The 21,041-nt window shown below is 52.5% G+C and overlaps 1 protein-coding gene across 3 annotated transcripts in view; it reads left to right on the top strand.

The window, feature by feature from the left end:
• ACTN1 (actinin alpha 1) overlaps positions 1-20,416 on the top strand; it is a 91,343-nt gene extending 70,927 nt beyond the window's left edge. The window contains exons 9-22 of one of the 3 annotated variants that reach the window (XM_039875339.1): positions 4,627-4,719; positions 6,052-6,282; positions 7,894-8,041; positions 11,161-11,311; positions 11,825-11,933; positions 12,423-12,563; positions 13,380-13,562; positions 13,879-14,013; positions 15,145-15,324; positions 16,059-16,205; positions 17,198-17,278; positions 17,770-17,835; positions 19,062-19,220; positions 19,496-20,416. In XM_039875339.1, the coding sequence (XP_039731273.1) occupies positions 4,627-4,719; positions 6,052-6,282; positions 7,894-8,041; positions 11,161-11,311; positions 11,825-11,933; positions 12,423-12,563; positions 13,380-13,562; positions 13,879-14,013; positions 15,145-15,324; positions 16,059-16,205; positions 17,198-17,278; positions 17,770-17,835; positions 19,062-19,220; positions 19,496-19,654 (1,983 nt within the window). In that variant the 3' untranslated portion in view covers positions 19,655-20,416. The remainder of the gene's footprint in view (positions 1-4,626; positions 4,720-6,051; positions 6,283-7,893; positions 8,042-11,160; positions 11,312-11,824; positions 11,934-12,422; positions 12,564-13,379; positions 13,563-13,878; positions 14,014-15,144; positions 15,325-16,058; positions 16,206-17,197; positions 17,279-17,769; positions 17,836-19,061; positions 19,221-19,495) is intronic. The other 2 variants (XM_039875341.1, XM_039875340.1) reach the window with 2 other exon arrangements.
• Positions 20,417-21,041: the final 625 nt, after the last annotated feature.

The following is a 21,041-nucleotide window of genomic DNA, read 5'->3' as shown; positions in this document are numbered from 1 at the left end:
GTTGGGGATGAGGATGTGTTCCTCTCACGTCCTGGTCAGGGCCTCACCCAGAGTTGCCTCTAACGACTTCTAAGGATCCAGGCAACTGCTTAAAGCAAAACAGGTCAGTGGCGGGGGGAGTCTTCCCCTCTCCTGTGGAAGGAGGAGGATTCTTTCAGACTCACACACTCTTCTTGTCTTGACTGTCTCCATGTCTAGAGCCAGTGAGGGGAAGGAAGTCTTCCAAAACCCCTGCCCAGTGCCCTCTGTCCCCTCCCACTGTCTTTCTCTTGCCAAGTCTTATACAGTGGATCTAGAAAGGCAGCAGGGTCTAATTCATGCTTGCACGTGTGTGTACACGTGGGCGTGCATGTGTAGCAGTTCATGTACCCACACGGGCGAGTGGCGTGCAAGTGTGTGTGATTGATTTTACTAGTCAGATGAGGGGCCAACTTTGACCTGTTGGTTTTGGTTCTAATTCTTTCCTCTCCCCTCCCCTCCTCTCCACCCTCCTCCGCTTTCCCTATTTAGAATGGGCAGAGAGCAATCGGATCTCGTTGATGCAGTTTGTAAAGCTTTAAAGGTCATGGTCATGGTCTACTGGGAACTGTTTCTGAGAAACAGCCCTTTAAGATGTGAACTGGATCTGCTCTAGGGGTTTCTGGATGCTTTAAGAAGGAAATAGTGCTGTTTACATCTTCCATTTGCTCATCAGTTGCTTTATTCACTACTGTGAGTCTTCTAAGGAAAAGAAATCCTGTCTCTGCCCTCAAGGAATTCATGGTCCATGTGGAAAAACTTTTAATAAAGAGAAGTCCAGGATGGCCGCTCTCTAACCAGTGCTCTCCTCTGCTGCAGACCTGAGTAGGGGAGGGCAGGCCAGGCTGTAGGGCTTCAGGACAGGAGGCTTTTCTTGAGCAGGAAACACTTGAGCTTGGGGGTTTTAAGGGTCAAATAGGGACCTGCAGGTGAAAGGCTCAGAGAGGGTTGGGAAGGGCAGCCAGTGCTACTGAGGAAGGCGGTCGCAGCTTGTGCAAAAGCTTTGAGGTATGACAGAGTACACCGCCTGCAAAAGGGGAGCAAGTTAGTGCTGGTCTGGGTCTCGTCCTGCTGCCTGGAGCAGGTAGTACTGCGGGGAAGCCAGAGACAGCAGAGGGGGACAGGGCTGGGCCACATGGAGTCAGCTCCCCTCAGTCTGGGAGGCCTTGCTGGCTGGGACACCGGGGCTGGGTACTGACTTGGGAGGAAGAAAAAATAGGCAATCCTAGTTAGATTTGGGGAATTTTTAACTAAAAATGTCACAGATGAGATTGTTGCGGCATTCATGTGAATTGGTGGGTTGTGGGTGGCAGAGCCATGGTGTGTCATCTGGCCACGTTTGGATGTTTGACGTCACCATAATTGAGGATGATTCCTCTTCAGACTCTACCTGTACCAGCTAATGTGATGCTGATTTTTAGAGTCGTAGTGTGGCTTGGGATAGCTGAATTTCATTTGGGATTTCTAAGTACTCCGGGAATAAAAGTCCATTCTTTTTTTTAAATAACTCTAAAAACAAAAAATATTGTTCTGTGTTTGGCTGTAAAATAGTACAACTTAAATAGGTCATGAAAATATAAACCAAGGAAAGGTGAACACAAATTTCTATAAGTCTTTTCCTTTGGTCCTTGGAAATAATCCGTTTGCTTTTTCCTGCAAAACATTTTCTCAGCCCATTGACGACCTGTGCTTACATCCCTTATCTCATGCAAATTCTGTGTCCCTCAGAAAGGGCTGGGCATTCTGGTTCTGCTTCTTGGATTCCAGAGCAGCCTGTCTTCTCTGTAGAATAGTCTGAAGCCATAACCCTGAGTTTCCCTCAGGGAATGAATCTTTCCTCTCATAGAACAAATCTTTCCTTGGAGCTCTTGAAATAAAGCCATCTCTTTCTGAACTGGTGGTATTGGGTGCCTCTCTCCTAAATCTCCCATAGTCCTGGAGTTCCTATAACCATGGGAGGATAAAGCTAGAAAGCCACGGAACTGGGCTGACAGGGGTAGGCCCAGATCCTACCCTTAGGAGTCTCGCTTGTCTTCCGCTCCAGGGTATGTCCTGGAGGCCTTACCAAGCTTGGACTTCTGAGCTGGCCTCTCTGACCTCCTAGGCTGAGGTTGGTGAATGACTGGATCTTTTTCTGTAAAGAGATCGATGTGGAAGCAAGTATAGGCCATCACCTAGCAGGCTTCTGCAGGGGGTGCCTGCCTGCCTGTGGGGCAGGTGAGCAGTGAGAGCGAGGGAAGGTTGAGGTTCTGCAGATTCTGCTTGTCGTTTTTCATGAGCGAAATCTGGATTCCAGGAGCTTACTTCCTGGTGGCGGAGGGAACTGGCCGTCTCTCAAGGGGAAGACAACCCTGATGGAATTTGTAGACGAGCCATCACTTTTTTTACAGAAAGCCCGCTTTTGTTCCACGATGGCCATGCTTTATTTCCTGGTTATGATTGGGTTTTCTTAGTCTCTCCTGGTGAGGCCAGCCAGGAAAGGGCAGGCTAAGAGGCAGGCTTGGGAAAGAGGTTAGGTCTCTGTGAAAAGTCCCCAGGAGGCCCGCATGGGAACTCCCCCAATCTTCATACAGAAGGAGTTCTCCTTTGACCCTGGAACAGCTAACAGGCTCTGAGGGCAAGACTCCTGAGATCCACAGGACATGTTTCTTAAAATCCCATGAACGCAGGCCACACTCAGTCACCCAGTTTGATAAGTTGACGCACAAATCAAAGTTTATGACTTCTGAGCCCAAGATTTTAAGACGATTCGGGAAGATAACAAGGTTAAGGCGGGAGCTTTATCCGTGAAATATCACAGTGGCAGCGGCCGCTCGCCTGCCAGCAGTGGCCATCTTCCCCGTTGACTCTGACCCGCTTGGTCAGCACGTTGGGCAGGAATCTTCGCAGCTACCTGACATTCTTACATAAACGTCAGCACAGAGTAGAGTGTTGGCCTCCCTCGGGGCCTCTGCTCTAGCTTTCAAGTGGCCCCAGTGACTCCAGGCAGACTGCTATCCCCAGCCAGCCTCATGGGGCTCTTTGGCCTGGTTCCCATGACCCTGCTCTCTCTGGGGCCCCACATCTTCTGGGACAGGCTCCAGGAAGGAATTTCCTTCCTTGTCACCTCCTAGGATTCCCCATGGTGGTTTCTCCAGAGGAAGGCGATCAACCAGGACTTCTGTGTATGAGGTGGCCGTGCCATTTCTAGCACAGAATTGAGTCGGGGGCAGAGGATGAGGGTCTAAGGATGTGACTCCTTGCTTCAGTTACTTGAGACCTGGCACGTGACGTCCCTATCTCACAAGACCCTTAGCTCCCTCTCTGGCCACTCCCACAGTTCTCCTGGTGGAGGCCCACCCTCTCTGACACCTCACCCTGGAGGGTGCAGTCTCTTGACCTTGAGCTTGAAAGGACTTTTATGATGACCTCATTCTCCTCCCCGCCCCACACACATCCCAGCACAGTCACCCTCAAATCATATGATTTGGTGGACATATGTCCTATTTGAAAAGTCTACAGGGAAAAACATTTACATTTTCTTAGTCATTCCTTCTCAATTCAAATTCCTTCCTCGTTCTCAGAAAGTTCTTCCTTACGCCTCTCCTCAGTCTGTCTTGCTGCGGTTGAAACCCATTTTGTTCAGCAACCAGTTGTGAGGCCCCATCTTTCTACCCCTTAAGCCTTTGTCATTCTTTGACAGCTGCAAGGTGACCTTCTCTAGGGCCCCAAGATGCATATCTGTCTTCTCACAGGCATTATTTGTTTTCTTTTCTACCCTAGGACCCAAAAAGGCTTTGAGTTCCCCCCTTGGATTTGAGTTAGGATGTGCACAAGAAATGCTGAATTGAAGTCACCTAAGTGAAGCGGATTAGGCACGCCTAGCCCCTACTGGTGTTAGGTGCACGGTGCCCTCCACAGCCGAAGGAGGAGCAGTGTCTCCCTGGGGTTTCCGGACCTTTTCGTCTGGTTGTCATTTAGACCCTTTTTGTTCCTCTGGCTGCCAAGGCCCACCTCAAGTGTCTGCATGCCCAGCTGTCAGTGCACGATGTGTGCTTAGCTTCCCAGAGTAGCCTGTGCTGACTTTTGGGCAGGTCCCTTGGATTTCTCTAAAGTACTTCAGGTGTTGGGCCAGGAGCCTTGAGAGATTCTGCAGGAATTCTGTGAGGTCCCACTGCTTCTCAGTCAGCACTTGTTCCAGGACTCCCACATTTGAATTCCTGCATCTCCAAGATTCTGGCAAATCCAGCCTGAGATCCTGAGCCTTGGGGATCCCAGGGTCTCCACTCGGAATTCCAGAATGGTCATGAAGTCACCTCTCCACCTGACCTGAGTCTTCTGACTATATTAGTCATTGAATTTGTTTCTTCCCGACATGTGTGTTGGGTCTCAAACTCAGGCCCTTCTCCAGGGCCCTAGTTCAGCCACCAAGACTTATGTCTAGGCTCCCCTGATCCATAAGACTCAGCCTGGGGTGGCAAAGAAGATGGTAGGGAGGGGCGAGGAGGATGTGAATTCACAGCCTCGAGAGCTGCCTTCAAACCATGCCAGAGGTGGCTTTGTTGACACAAGTGTGTACCAGGTGTTCCTGCTGCCGGTTGCTGACCATGACCCCTGTCTTGTTTACAGGCGGAGACAGCAGCCAATCGTATCTGCAAGGTGTTAGCTGTCAACCAGGAGAATGAGCAGCTCATGGAAGACTACGAGAAGCTGGCCAGCGATGTGGGTATCCCCGAGTTCCCTCGGCCCTAGCAAGGCCTTGCCACTCCACCCTAGAGGAAAGGGAGCCCCAGAACCTATACCCCTAGATCCATCCCTGGGGCACAGTCAGTTGGGTGTAATCCATGATCCCAGCACAGATGGCCCTGGGCAGCCCCGCTCTGGCCCTCCCAGGAAGTGGAGGTGGGTCAGAGGCCAGTCTCTGGGCTTCATTCAGAGAGCTGAGTTCCAGGCTTTTTCCGTTGTCAGCAGTGAGCTTGGGAAATCCCTTCACCTCTCTGGGTCTCAGTTTTTTTGTTTGTCAAGTGAGAGTTGAGTCAAGGGATCTCAGAGTCCTTTCCAGCCTGGTGTACTTTTCTGTGAGTTTCACTTACACTCAAAAAGTAGTATGTTCAGTTCTGGGAGGGCATGAACTCGGGATAGTTTAGTGCTGGCTCAGGCTAGCTCAGTAGCTGGGCTCGCCCAGGGGACAGGATGAGACAGGGCTGGGTTTGCTGTCTGCCATTGACTACATTTGGGTTAAGGCTCCTCCTGCTTCTTCCGTAAAATAATTCAGCTTTCTGAGCAGTTCAGCCTGGACTCTTGGCAGATTGGCCATCCAGCACAGTAAGAACCCAAGTTCTGGGCCCAAGTACCTGGGTTTACATCCTCACTCTACGATTCCAACTGGGTCATCTTTGCAAGTCACATAACCTTGCAGTGCCTTGGTTACCTCCTGTGTAACCTGGGGGAGAATCACAGCACTTAATCCCGTAGTATTCCTGTGATTGACGTGCCTGGCATCTTGCAGGTGATCAGTATGTTTCCTGTCGTCACTTTCACTTCTTTATCACCTCATCAAGAAAACAATCCAGGCTGTTCCCTGCCTCTGCCCTAAAAGCCAGCCACTTGTCTTTTGAGTCAGGGATCATATTCTAGAATCTTAGAAGGTCAGGTAGCAAAGACTTCAGTGAACAGCTGTTAGCCTCGTCCATGGTATAAATGAGGAAACTGAGGCCAGCTGGGTAGTAGACCTAGAACTAGAAGTCAGGTCTTAGTCAAGCCGTCTTCCCACCATGTCTGTGGTTCTTCCCCTGGCAGAGCAGGGTGGCTGAGTGATGCTGGCTGTGAGTTAATGTACTCTAGTGGCCAGAATTCATGAAGCCTGTGCTTCTCAGAAGAAACACCTCGGAACCTGGTCTCATGGCCTGGGAATGGCCTAGGGTGGTCGCTGGGAAGGAGTGTACTGTCAGGAGAGTCGCTCCCCGCTCTTCTTGGCCATTGGAGGAGAGAGAAGCCGGCCCTTGCCCCTCACGCCCAGCATCTTCACACCCTAACCTCCACCCGCCCCCACAGCTGCTGGAGTGGATCCGCCGTACCATCCCGTGGCTGGAGAACCGGGCGCCCGAGAACACCATGCACGCCATGCAGCAGAAGCTGGAGGACTTCCGCGACTACCGGCGCCTGCACAAGCCGCCCAAGGTGCAGGAGAAGTGCCAGCTGGAGATCAACTTCAACACGCTGCAGACCAAGCTGCGCCTCAGCAACCGGCCTGCCTTCATGCCCTCCGAGGGCAGGATGGTCTCGGTGAGCCCAGCGGGTCAGCCCGGGCCCCCAGCCGGGTCCGCCTCCATCCCTGAGCTGCTCCAGTGCGGTGCCATGGCCGACTCAGCTGGGTCGTGTTTTCTACTGCCTGCACACACTTCTCCGGAAGTCATTTCTCCCTCCAGGTTACCACCAGGCTCCAGTCCACACTCAGCGATGTGGGGTGGCTCCTCTCCCCAGGGGGAGAGTCCCCTCTCTCCTGACCATTCCGGGTCAGACTTGCCCCTTCCATACCCCTAAACCATCTACCTCAGACTCCCCAGCTCCACCAACTTCCCCCCACCCTTCAAAATTCATCTTTGCAAATAGAATGCCTCTTGACATAGTGAGCCAAAAAGGACATAATTCAAAAGATAATTTTACTTCCATGGAATCTTGTTTAAGCACTTAAAAAAAAATTATTACCTTAAACAAGTAACAGATTTTTGTGGTAGGATATTTCTAAGGTACAAATAAGCAAAATAAAGAAAATAGAAATGACTTATCAACTTAAATTTTGTTTGGGGAAAAGATTCTTTTAGTCTTTCTATATAAATACATTTTAAAAGCGAATCCTAAAGCATGTTTTATTTAATAAGCTGCTTAAAAAAAAACTAATGTATCATGACCAGCTTTTCATGTCATTAAATACTCCTCATTTATGTTACTTTTTATGTTATTCCTCCCTCCTTACCCTCTCCTCAGTACTGCGGGAGAAATTTTATGAGCCAGAAACACATGCAAACGAAAATTTCAGAATTCACCAGGGTAGAGCTTTTGCCCTTTAAAATGGAGAGTAATGAGAAGACCTAGGCATATAAGACAGGAATGCGAGTGAGCAAGTGAAATGTGCAAACAGCACTTGAGGGAGGCAGTTTGGAAAATTGTAGTCCTTTTATGGGTTCCAGGTTCAAACAGCAGCTTTTAGGTAGTCAGAGCTGCTGCTGGCCGAAGGGTGCTTGGTGTGAATTAGAGAAAGTGTACTCCCTTGGGCAAATGCAGCCTGGCCCCCAGGCACAGAGTGGGGACCAAGTCGGGGAGTTGGGTGGCACCCAGGACAGGCTCTCAGCTGGTCACTGCAGCCGGATACTCTTGTGTTGACCGTAAGGAGCAGCCCTGTTGGTGGCTTCCTGTCTGCAGAGCTGTGGGTTTGTGTTCAGCACATCACTCTTCTCAGACTCTTAGCTGGCTCTCCCAGGCCAGGGTTCCCAAAGGCTCCAGGCTGCTTCCCAGAGCCCATCAGCAGATCAGAAATGTGGGGAGGTAGGGAGGCTCCCACACCTGCTTGCTTTGTTTAATTTCTTATTCTGTTTCCTTGGCTGGTGCTACAACCTGTATGGTGGGTCAGAATCCTGTTGGAAGTCAGTCCTGGGGCCACAAAGGGCCTTGGGCTCTTTCCCCACAGGGCTGCGCACCGAAAGCCCCATAGCTGTGTGGCCCATGTGGACTCTGGCCTGGGAAGCCTGTCGCCCAGGAGCCTGGGGAAATACCTGGGGGTTGGGCGGGTATGGCCCAGACGGGAAAGAGGACCCTCCTGGGAGGCATGGAGCAGCTGTGGGGGTCTCGGGCCCAGGCCTGAGCCGGGCCCTGACCATGTACTTCCTGTCCCCACAGGACATCAACAATGCCTGGGGCTGCCTGGAGCAGGCAGAGAAGGGCTATGAGGAGTGGCTATTGAACGAGATCCGGAGGCTGGAGCGGCTCGACCACCTGGCAGAGAAGTTCCGGCAGAAGGCCTCCATCCACGAGGCCTGGACGGACGGTAATGCCAGCCCAGCCTCCTGGCTCCTGAGGGTCCCCTATCCCAGCCACCAGCCACGACTCCTTTCTTCTCTTGCTTTTTGTTAGTTTTCTCTTACTCGTTCTTTGACAGTAGGCAAGTTCATCAGCCCTTTGGTTGCCTCAGTTTTCTCATCTGTAATGCGGGGATAATAATAGTACCAGTTTCACAGATTTATGAGAATTAAGTGAATTAGTGTATACGAGGTACTGAGATGAGTTCCTGGCATAGTACGCTGCTAGGTACATGTTAATTGCTGATTTTTCTGGTCACTGTAATACTTTCTTCTTCCCTGAGTCAGTTAGGGTGGGGTTCAAATCCTGCCATGTTGAAGCAGTGTAAATTTGGACTAGTGACTTAAACCCCACGTCTCATTTCCTTATCTGTACCGTACAGATGATGATATGCCCTGTACTGGCTTCCTAGGGCTGTGGTAACAAATCACCACAAACCGGGCGGCTTAACACAACAGAAACGTGTTCTGTCACAGTTCAGGAGGCTAGAGGTCCTAAACTGAGTGATGGCAGGGTGGGCTCCTTCTGGAGGCTCTGAGAGGGAGGCCATCCCATGCTCCTTCCTGGCGTCTGGTGGCTGCTGGCATTCCTCGGCATTCTTTGGCCTGTATCACTCCCATCTCTGCCTTCGTTGTCACGTAGCTTCTTCTCTCCATGTTTCTGTGACTGAATCTCTCTCTCCTTTTTCCAGTGAAAACACCAGTCGTTGGATTTAGAGCCTACCCCAATCCATTATGACTTCATCTTAACCAATTACATCTGCAAAGACCTTATTTCCAGAAACAGTCAGATTCTGAAATTCTGGGTGGACATGTGTTTTGGGGGAACACTGTTAACTCAGTATACCTCCTCATGGGGCTGTGGTAGACTTAAATGTCATAAGCATATTTTACGCTTAAGTCGAGTGCCCGGCGGCGCATGGCACACAGGCAGGGAATGGTTGCCCTGGGTATTTTTCCTCCACTGCCTTCCCGCTTCCTGTTTCTGGCCTCCAGTTACAGCGGAGCAGAGCCCTTGCCGCAGCACCTGTGTGTCTCTGTGACTCTGGCCTGGAGGCACTCGGGCTCTGTCTGGTGTCTGTGTATCGGCAGCTAAGGTTAAGTCCAAAGAGAAAATCAACCTGGAATAGTGTTTTCCTCAGAACCTGAGCTGGGGCTGGAGAAGGGGACTGGGGCCATTTCAGCTGGCACCTCTGAGGCAGACCTCATTGGCCAGTGGAGCTCAATGCCCTAAGATCCCTGCTTGGCTTTGTTGTGTCCCTCACACATTAGGCTGAAAATGTGTAGTGACGGCCACATCCAGCTTGTTTGGGGATAGGATTGTGCTGAACTCAGACAAGGGGTTCGGGTTGGGCTCCCCATTGTAAGTACATAGGCTGAGCTTTGTACGAAATGCTTATGAAGCTGCTGCCTGCCCTTTACTACACAGGTATGGAGTTATTTATCCTGGTAGTGCACGGTGGAAGGGGGATGGCGGTTGTACCGATTCACCCACACGCTTCTACTGTGTCCTCTCTGGGGTCAAGAACAGCTCACAGCGAAGTACAGAGCAGGGATTGCCAGCCACCAGCGAGGGTGTGAATAGCGCCGGCATGCCAGCAGCAGATACCGGCATGACCTCTGGCAGAAGCAGTCTTGGCTGCACAGATTCATACCTAATGACATTTTCACCTGCTAACTCGGGAATTCCATTTTTTGAGACTGTCTAAAGAATCAGTCTTAAACATGGGAGAATCCCGTGTCTGTAGATGTTTGCAGTGAGACCATCTGTAATAGTGCAGGATGAGGGGCCTGATCTCCCAGAGTCGGTTACACCAGTGGTGGCTCAGCCACTCGACAGAATGTTAGGCAGCTGTCGAAGGGGCACATTCGAAGACTGTGGAGCCAGAGTAGAAACTCTGATGATAAGCTGCTGAATGTTTTAAAAGCAGTAGCATAATTTATAGATAACCTATGGCAGGGGTCCCCAACCCCCAGGCTTGCATAGGTATCGGTCCGTGGCCTGTTAGGAACTGGGCTGCACAGGAGGTGAGCAGCGGGCCAGCGAGCAAAGCTTCATCTGTATTTGTAGCCGCTCCCCAGCACTAGCATCACCGCCTCAGCTCCACCTCAGATCATCAGACATCAGGTTCTCATAGGAGCACCGGTCTCTGGTGCCAAAAAGGTTGGGGACCGCTGCCTATGGTTTTAACACAACATCCTGAAAAGGAGTAGATATGTAGGCTCCTCTGTAATTTTTTATATTGTATTATTATTCTGACCTAAAAGAATAGAGGGAAGGAAAGAAATGCCATATTAGGCACAGCCCTCAGCATCTCAGCCCAGCTTTCATTTATGAGAGGGGCTGAGCATTCATGACAGGTGCGGACATGGGGCGGGCATGCAAGAAGGCCAGGTCAGCCCCTGTCCTGTGCCAGTCACTTCACAAGATGGCCGTCGAATGTCATCTATTAACAGTCCACTGGAGGTCATATCTCATCCCATTTTCCTACTCAGAAATGGAAATCCAAGAATGCAAGCCCTGCCCACCCCGAAAGAGAGAGAGCAGTGTACCTGATGGTCGGAGAAGGCTCTGGCCATTGATGGAGATTGTGTAGAGTGCTCCGGACACGCTGACCACTCTGAGTGTACTTGAGTGGGGATGGTCCCTGCGGGGCTGCTGGGGGCTAGCAACAATAACTGGAGAAACCGTAAAGATGGGGTACCTACCCCTGAACACTTGGCTAGTTTTCTCCTGGTTGTATATAGGATATAGGTCGTTGTTCCCTGCTGTTTATAAAGTTAACGTTATACCTGTACATCCCCCGTAGTCCTGCATAGCCTTCATGTGTGAACACTTCTGATGGCACCACATATGCTCTGCGGAGAGTAGTAACTTTCCTGGCCTGACCCCCTGGCGGATGCTCTGGTTGCACATCTGCTCTCTCTCTGCGGGTGACTGATATTGTATGGTGGGCATCTCCTTGGGATGTACCCCAAGAAGTGGTGCTCCGGGGGTTCCTGAGAGGTAGATGGTCGGTTCAAGAAGATGGGGCTTCTGCTCACCCTCCAGCTTTGGCTCAGCCTTGTACCATGTCTCCGAACCCAGGCAAAGAGGCCATGTTGCGGCAGAAGGATTACGAGACGGCCACGCTTTCGGAGATCAAGGCCCTGCTCAAGAAACACGAGGCCTTTGAGAGTGACCTGGCTGCCCACCAGGACCGCGTGGAGCAGATTGCTGCCATCGCACAGGAGCTCAAGTAAGTGCAGCCTGCCCAGCCTGGGGCTGCAATGGGAGATGACATGTAGCTGTGATAAGTGAGGAGGGCGGGTACAGCCTGGTGCCTGGGCAAGAAGGTTGTCAATACAGAAGACTAGGAATGTCCCTCCAGGTAAAGAAGGAGCCCACGACCCTTCCTGTTACATGCCTTCAGCCCTACCTGTAACCAGTGCAGGATTAGAAGGTGACCAAGTCTTGGCTCTGAGCTCTCACTGCCTCAGTGGCTCCCTGATGTTGGGCATCAGGTCAAGGCTGGCACCGTCTGCAGCCGAGGTTGGGGCGAGGGCTTTTGCAGAGGACTGGCCTTCCTTGGTCTCCTCCCAGTGGTGTCCTGAAAGCCAAGGAGTTAAGGGGTTAGGAGGGGCACCTGGAAGGTCGATGAAGTGAGCACACTTGGCCTTCAGCACCACTAGTGCTTCCAGCCTCAGGAAGAGAACGACAGGCCTCAGAGGCAGCCTGGGTCACCTGACTCTTCCTGTCTCTTCCCTCCCAGTGAGCTGGACTATTACGACTCACCCAGTGTCAACGCCCGGTGCCAAAAGATCTGTGACCAGTGGGACAATCTGGGGGCCCTAACCCAGAAGCGGAGGGAAGCCCTGGAGGTGAGGGTCTTCAAGGGAGATGGAAGCCTGCTGCCAGCAGCTCTGTGTGCCCCTTCCTGCTTTGTGACTCCCTTTGCTTTAGGCTAAAAGACTCCATTGGGTCCCCCAGGACTCCTTCAGCCCTGGCCAGAGTGTGGAAGGCTCATACTGTCACTTTATTTGGGCTTTGCTCTGTGGAGAGGCTTCCTCTCTCACCCTAACCATATCTCATCACCTGGTTTTGTGCACTTAGCCTGACCTCAGCCGTTTTTTCCTATTCTAGAAACCAGACTCTGGGGTCCAGGCTGGCTGACTCTAACGTGGGGTGGTCTGTACACTCCACGTTAAGAATAAGTGCTCCAGAGAGAGGCTGTTCTTTCTGCCTGTTAGTTTGGTGCTTCCAGACCTGGACCCCTTGGTGCCAGCCTAGAGGATCTTAGAGGGAGAGGAGGAATTCTAACTATGACTCTGCTAAACATCTCCCCACCCCTCCCCATCTCACACTCCCAGCGGACTGAGAAACTGCTGGAGACCATTGACCAGCTGTACTTGGAGTATGCCAAGCGGGCCGCACCCTTCAATAACTGGATGGAGGGGGCCATGGAGGACCTGCAAGACACCTTCATCGTGCACGCCATTGAGGAAGTCCAGGTGCGCTGCGGCCCCCCCACCCCGGAGGCCGGCTCCCCCAGCTGCCCACGGCCTAACTCTTGCCAGTCCCACTCCTGCAGGATCCCCCGCTTAGCGAGAGGACTGAGCACAGCATCCCAAAGATTTCATAGATTCGAAACCTTTGCGTTTTACTTATTTTGATTAGGTAATGCATACACATGGCACAAAATTGAAAAGATAAAAAAGACACGCAGTAAGTTCTTGGTCTTACGCCTTGTCCCCAGCCCCTAGGGGCCCTCGTCAGAGGCAAGCAGTGTGGCCACACAGTCTCTGCATACGTGAGCAAATGTATTTAGTGAACACATTCTTGTCCACACCTTTTTTACACAAAAAGTAGCTTTTACTATATACTGTTTCCTGAACCTTTATTTTTAACAGTTATCTTGGAGCTTGTTTCATATCAACAAACATCTTCCTCGTTCTTTTATACAACTGCGGAGTATTAGAGCAAAGCACAGAGGAAGCGTGTATTGGGGGAGGTTGCCTAGGAGCAGGTCTTGGGGTACCCCTTAACCCTGACCTGACTGTGGGGTGGCGAATGCCCCGGCGTTGCTGCCTGCTTCGCCAGAACCGAGCATGAAGCTATTGCTCTGATGGCTCTGCCTTCACCTTCCTGTGGCCAGTCGTGCCTTCCTGGTTCCTGGCTGTGAGAATCCTTGGTTGATGCCTCCAGGCCTCTGGGGGCCCTTTCACCTACCTCTCCCCTGGGACATCTCTCCCTTTGCTCATCTCGCCCACAGGAGGCATGAGCCCCTCCAGTCACTATGCTTCTCTTGCATCCCTTTCTCTGTCCAGGGACTGACTACAGCCCATGAGCAGTTCAAGGCCACCCTTCCTGATGCCGACAAAGAGCGCCTGGCCATTCTAGGCATCCACAACGAGGTGTCCAAGATTGTCCAGACCTACCATGTCAACATGGCCGGCACCAACCCCTACACAACCATCACGCCTCAAGAGATCAATGGCAAATGGGACCATGTGAGTCCAAGGGTTGGGCGGGGCATTGGCTGAGCCATTGTTAAGTTTCATAAGGGCAGGAATTTTTGTCCTTTTTTCGATTGATTGATTTTATTGATTGATCTATTGATTGATTGATTGATTGATCGATTTTTGATAACATAGTCAATTCTCATTATCTGGCAAGTTAATGAATGCCTGAATTTCTAGAACAGGTCAACGCTTTCACTCCTGTTACTGACTGGCACTTCCCTTCCTGGGGCCTCTGTTCGCTCATCTGAAGTATGAAGCAGAGGGCCGGTTCACCCCCAATGTGCCATGGTTACTCCCACCCCAGGTGCGGCAGCTGGTGCCTCGGAGGGACCAGGCCCTGACGGAGGAGCATGCCCGCCAACAGCACAACGAGAGGCTACGCAAGCAGTTTGGGGCTCAGGCTAATGTCATCGGGCCCTGGATCCAGACCAAGATGGAGGTGGGTCCTATTGTGGGAGGTAGGGGTGGGCCTTCTACCCCTTCCCAGCACCATCCCAGCCAGACAGGCTTGCCTTGTCTCCTCCCAGGCGGGACGCATGGAGGACTGATGGTCCTGAGCCCATGACTGGTCTGCTGCCCTATAGAGGGTGTGGAGCTCATGCAGGGAAGCCTGTGGGCTGAGCTCAGTGTCTGGCTTCGGAAGCAAAGACTCCCACAGGGACACCACTAAAGAGCCACATAAGAAAGTCCCACAGAGGGATCAGCGCCTGGGTTGCTGATGTGGCTTACCCTTATGGCTTATCTGACTGGCCAGATTTCCCTCCATCGTCAGTGTTCCTGAGCAGTGAGCTTGGTCAGGGAGGGTGGTCTTTCTAGGGAGAGACCTGGACCTCAGGCAAGCATGGAACTTCTTCCTGAATTGTGTGGGCCAGATAGCAGGATGCTGTAGATCAGGGAAGGGTTAGAGCATGGTGTCCTTCTCAGCTCCTTGAGTCCAGGTCGAGTGCACATTTGTGCATAGTAGGCGCTCAGGAAATATTTGCTGGATTGAATCGAGTGCACAGAAAGTACTTTCACAGGAAGGTTTCTTTACATGGATGAAGGCCAGACAGAAACGATTATACCTGGCCCACAGAGACAAGTGGATTGAAGTGGGCCAGGCAGGCACCCTAGTTGTAGAACAGCCGGAGCATGGCCACAGAGGAGGTAAGCCAGGTGCACTGAGGCTGTGAGAACCTGGCTCACTGGTCACAGCCAGCATTCCTGAAGTGAGCGATGGTCAGGAATAAGGCTTAGGAAGTGAGTTCGAATAGCAAGCAGAGATTAAGTTAGCAACTGACCTTGCATCCCCTCCCTGAGGCTGTCAGGTGCCCAGGAGATGGGAAGTGTTTCATCCGCTGGTAACAGTGCCTTTCACACACCTCTGTGATGCTCTTTACATACCAAGAAGTGCCCATGCGGAACGTGTCTACCTCCGGGTTTACTAATCCCTGATGGGCACCCCCCGGTGCTGGGCTGGGAACCGAGAATCATTTGAGGTGTTGAGCAATGATGTACGGGGGCCCCAGCCTCACCCCAGGGGCACAGAGTTGGGGGGCGTTTGACAAAGGCCACCTTCCTGGGTGAGCAGGAAATTGGGAGGATCTCCATCGAGATGCACGGGACCTTGGAAGACCAGCTCAGCCACCTGCGGCAGTACGAGAAGAGCATCGTCAACTACAAGCCCAAGATTGACCAGCTGGAAGGGGACCACCAGCTCATCCAGGAGGCACTCATCTTTGACAACAAGCACACCAACTACACCATGGAGGTAGGTGGCTCATCCTTGCTTCTCTGCAGAGGAAGCTCCGGATCCCTTCCTCCCCCTTCCTGGGCCGGGCAGCCGGGAGGCTGTGATCTTCCAAGGAAACTGGCCGCAATAGGATAAACTCACTTTGGAGTGAGGAGATACTCACTTCTCACCCAGGAGCTCTGGTCTTCAGTCTCAGTGCCTTCTGGATTTCCCCAGGAGCTTGTTGACGTATATTTCCAGAATTTGATTCACTAGGTCTGGGGTGGGACTTGGGAATCTTAAGTTTTTAATAAGCACCCCAGTGATTGTAATGCTAGTGGTCTCCACACTCTGGCTCAGGTACTTACGTGCTAAACAGCTACTTGTTTTGACTTTGAAGAAGGGGGGTGTGTGTGTGTGTATGAGCGGTTATGGAGTTGGATGTTCAGAGAATTACCCATTTTTTTTGTTCTATAATCTTTTCCACAACCAAATTTTCCTTCCTTCCTACCCCGACCTACGCTGGCAGTTCTGGTCTGTGCTCTCCCAGGCAGAGGCCACCACCCTCCCTGCCCATGCTTCCCCATTCATCCTCTGGGTCCTCTGTCCTGGTTTCTTATCCTGGTTCCCCCGCCTCTACTGACACTGTGAGTCCGGATGGAAGGCCAGGTTTGATTGCTCTGACCCTTTAGATGGTCATGGGAAGGAGTGGCCGGGGCAGCCCGGGCCAGGCCTGGGGCCCCTATGCTGACAGGCCCCTCTCCCGTCCCCAGCACATCCGTGTGGGCTGGGAGCAGCTCCTCACCACCATCGCTAGGACCATCAATGAGGTGGAGAACCAGATCCTGACCCGGGATGCCAAAGGCATCAGCCAGGAGCAGATGAACGAGTTCCGGGCCTCCTTCAATCACTTCGACCGGGTGAGAGATCCACCCCCTGCACTTGCTCAGAGCAGCCCCCAGCCCCTGCCTCTGCCCCAGGGCCCTGGAGGGCATTGCCCAGAGTGTGGGCAGCGATGCTGGACCCAATTCCTGGGCAGGTGAGGAGGAGGAGGAAGGAGAGCGGGAAAGTGCCATCAGCCTGCCCTGACTCTGCACTGCACAATACTGGCCTTGGAAAGCCAGTCCTGGTGTCCCATGAGCTCCTCTGCTTTCCTGGAGAGAGAGCTCATGTTGTGGGTGGAGAGAGGACCCTTGACCCCTGACCCTTGCTCTCCTACCATGAGTTGTTAGCCCTTGAGAGCAAGGCTGCCATAGCCTCAAGCGAAGGCCTTTTGCCCCTGGCTGTGGGGACTGTCCCTCGCCGCTGCCTCTGGACAGAGGAGCGGAAGTTCCATCCTACCTCCACCCCACCCCTGGGGCAGCCTCTGGGACACTGTGGAGATGTCAGAATTGTCAGCTGGGTTCTCATTCAGCTCTGGGACAGGCTAGGTTTTACATAGGTGCCCCTCTCAGTGCCCTGGGGCTTTGGGGTGACCACCTCGAGTGGGAGGGAGCATGGGGTTAGGTGCTGCCCACCACCCTGCCTGCTTCACTGCCCTCCTGGTGCCTGGCTGGGTGAAGCCCTCCTGGAAACTGGGGTGGGGCATCGGGCTGGAGGAGGGCTGGGCACCTCTGGGGGCTTCTCACCCCCTGTGGCCTCACTGTGCTCCCTTCTGGCCTGCTTTCCGAAGCAGGGCTTTGTGTGCCAGGGAGGGGACACCCTTGGGACCTCGTCTGTGTGTCTAACCGTGTGCACTTTTATTTTCCCTCCTCCCCCACCTTATCCACCCTCTACCCTCTCCATCCGCATGCCTTTGTCCCTGTCTCCCCACACACGCCACCTCCCCCTGGGGCATGTCCCACTCCCTCCCCTCACGGCCTCCACCTCCCTGGCACCGCATGGCTCGCTGCCTGGCGCACGGCGGCCCCAGGATCACTCCGGCACGCTGGGTCCCGAGGAGTTCAAAGCCTGCCTCATCAGCTTGGGTTATGATATTGGCAACGACCCCCAGGTACTTGCCTCCTGCATGGAGCACACTCAGGGGTGGCATCTGGGGCGAGAAATAACGCGTTTCTCCTTTTTCTCTTCTCTGTCTGGATCTCCCTGTCCCCCCCTTTCCTGTGGGCCATGGGGCTCGTCCTCTCCTGCTGTCCCTGCCTGGCCCGTGTTGGGCTCCTTCTCCTGCTACTCCGACCTCTGACCCTGCCCTCGGGTATCTTTCGTGGGACCGGCGCGGTGCCTGCCTTCCTCTCTCCTCGCCGTTCTCCATCCCGTGGACGGAATTTTGCATCTCCCTGCTCTGTCTTCCTTTTTCCCGTGGACATTTTCCCTGGACGTGTATTTGCATCTACTCCTCCTATGTTCCTCTTCCCTTTCTGACCCCAAAATCGTACACCTCGTCCTCCCCTCCGGCCGTCTGTGCCCCCGTCTTCCTGGCCCTGGGCTGGCCCTTCTCCTCCTGTCTCTGGCCCTCCTTGTGTCTTGGTGCCACTGCCCCCACAGAAGAAGACAGGCATGATGGACACGGATGATTTCCGCGCCTGCCTTATCTCCATGGGTTACAACATGGTAATGTAAACCCCACCCTCTGTCCTGGTGAGGGGCAGCCAGCTGGCCACAGAGGCCCAGTCCTAGCTGTGGCGGTCTGGAGGCCCTCAGGCCAGGAGATGCTCTCCCCAGAAGGGGCTCAAGATTTTGGTCGCTGGGGAAGAGGCTCCCTAAAGACAGAGCCCAGCCTCAAGGCCTGTGTGTGTCCTGCGGTCCTGACCGCCTCTCTCCAGTCTGTGCCAGTTTATCTTCTGGTACTTACTGTGGAGACAGCCTTTCTCATTCCCACCGTGGACGGCTGTGCTGAGCCCGAGGCTGGCAGGAAGGACTGGTAGTTTGGACATCCTGGATTTGGGTTGGTTTGCTTCATCTTGTATAAGGCACAGAGATTTCTACCATTTCTCTGATGGCTCCAGCCAAGCCTGCTGCCCCTTTGCCATTGCCCCGGGCTCCTCCCCCACCTTCTCAGCTGCCTGCCCTCATGCAGGGCCTTCTGAGCAGGGCAGGGGCCTTAGCTGGGCAGCCAGGCGACTCCTGGACCAAAGTGCAGAGCCCTCAGGCTGCCAAGCACAGGGCGAGAGCAGAGGCTCTAGGAGCAGTAGATCCAGGGGTAAATCCCTGCTCTGCCATCACCAGCTTGGGGGCCCCAATGAGGTGAGGGGACTGCAGGACTGTTGTAAGGGTTAAATGAGGGAACTTACATGAGTATTATGCCCTTGTCTGGCACATAGAAAGTATAGTATTATAGGAAGAGCACAGGTTGTGGAGCCAGACTGCCCAAATTCAAATCCCAGCTCCACTAACTACTGGCTGTGCGACCTTGGACGAGTATGGGCCTCAGGTTTCTCATCTAGAAACCTGATGGAAATAATAAGCACCTACTTCATGTGGTTGAGGTGTGGGTTAAATGAATTAAAATATACACAGCGTTTAGAATAGTGCCTGGTAGATAATATATGCTGTGTGGGTATTAGTTGTTGTTATTATCATTATCGTTATTATCGTAATTTGCTCCAACGAGAGCCCAGGCATCTGTAGGGGGTGGGAAGCCCTGAGCACGGGCTTCACTGTTGGGTGTCGTGTCCCCGTCGTACACTCGGGACAACCCAGGTTGGGACAGGGGCTGCTGTGCCCTCCTCTAACGGCTACAGGCTACTCAGCCCCCAGGGCCTTCAGGTGCCTCTGAGAGAGTCCCAGCAGGCTGTGGCTCAGAGGCTGACAGGCCTGGCGTTGGTTCTTCTCTCCAGGGAGAGGCAGAATTTGCCCGCATCATGAGCATTGTGGACCCCAATCGCCTGGGGGTAGTGACATTCCAGGCCTTCATCGACTTTATGTCCCGTGAAACGGCTGACACGGATACAGCAGACCAAGTCATGGCTTCCTTCAAGATCCTGGCAGGTGACAAGGTGCGTTGGCTATGGTGTGGGTGGCGTGCTGGGGCGGTAGGCACTGGCTGGGCTCTGATCTGGAGGGGACTTCGTGAGCTCCTCCCGGGGTCCCACAGGGTCCCACTATGTGTGTGTATACACATGTATGTGTAATACACGCGTGTGTTTGTGTGTGTATATGTCTGTGTATTCAGAAGTACGGGGTTGGGGGGTCTGGAATAAGGACAGCACAGCACACCGCGAGGGCCGCAGCTGCCGGGCTTCGCGGCCGCCTGACCTCCCTCTCTCGGCAGAACTACATCACGGTGGACGAGCTGCGCCGGGAGCTGCCGCCGGACCAGGCCGAGTACTGCATCGCGCGAATGGCCCCCTACACCGGCCCTGACGCCGTGCCCGGTGCTCTGGACTACATGTCCTTCTCCACAGCGCTCTACGGCGAGAGTGACCTCTAACCCGCCCCCACTCGTCCAGCGCCCTCGCCCCTGCCCGCGTGAGCCCCGCCCTGCACCTCCGCTGTACCCCCTTCTCCTGCCCGGGTTTGGTTTCCACGCCCAGCCTCCAACCGGCCAGCTGGGACCCGCCGCGGCGCTGATCTTCCCTCCCCGCCAAGTGACAGTTTACAAAATTATTTTCTGCAAAAAAGAAAAAAAATTATGTTAAAAAAAGTAAAAAAAAAAACCAAAAAACCGCATATTTTATTATAGAAAAAGTATTTTTTTCTCCACCAGACTTAAATGGAAAAGAGGAAAAATTAACTATTTGCACCGAAATGTTTCGTTCTGTTGTGACATAGGAAAATAACTAAGCACAATGTTATATTTCATCCTTTTTATCGACTTTTTTTTTCTATCTGCCCCATCTGCTGTATTCATTTCTCCAATCTCATGTCCGCCTTGATGTGGGAGTGGGGGGTGGGAGGTAGGGGATGATCTTGTCAAAAGGCACATTGGTGCATGTGTGTTTGCTAGCTCACTTGTCCATGAAAATATTTTATGATATTAAAGAAACTCTTTTGAAATGGATGTTTTTGCAAGGAAGAGGATTTATGTGGCTTGTCTCATTTTTAAGTTGAGAGGTGTGATTAGCCTCTTCATCCGTGCACTTTTTTTTAAACTATAACATTACCTATTAAAAATGGTCAGGACAAAATTGGAGTATGGGCAACTTTGATATTGCTTGGCACAGACTGTATTAAAGCAACAATGCTCCCGTGACAGCTCTTTGCTTGCTCCTTGCTTGCTGTTTTCCAGAAGTGTGTGTGGGTTCAAGGGTGGTGTGGGGCACCCGTAGATACACCCCTAATGTGTTTTTGACCCCGGTACATTCAGTCTTGCTCTTCATTTTCTTTTTTTTTTAAAAAGGAAAAGGTGATTTCCTCACAAGGCTCCTCTGGTTTGAAAATAAGGTCATTGGATATGTAAGGGACTCCCTGATCATAAGCCCCACCTTTGTTTGTCTCTGCAACATCAAACAACTTTGTGACATCTGTCTGCTCTCCATGCCTTTTATTTTTGCCACCCGAGACGAATTGAGTTATCTCAGTAAGGGTGACCTCACCCCTTGCTATTCAAGATGTCCCACAGATGAGCAGCATTGCCTGGGCGCTTGTTAGAAATACAGACCTCAGGCCCCGCCCCAGACCTTCCAAATCAGAATCCACGTTTTTAACAAGATACCAGCGGATCTGTGTGCACTGCTGTAGCTTCTGTTTTGACTCCTTACTCTTCTCTCCAAGGCTGTCTTTTACTCCAAGTGCAGGCAATGAAAACTGCTGATGGTGCTATCAATACTAACAGTGCAGTGGGTTACAGAAATGTAAGAAGCAACTGAAGCTGTAGA

Source organism: Pteropus medius, unplaced genomic scaffold, assembly GCF_902729225.1.
Source record: "Pteropus medius unplaced genomic scaffold, Ma_sr-lr_union100, whole genome shotgun sequence".
Lineage (NCBI taxonomy): Eukaryota > Metazoa > Chordata > Mammalia > Chiroptera > Pteropodidae > Pteropus > Pteropus medius.
This window is presented reverse-complemented; position numbering and strand designations above follow the sequence as displayed.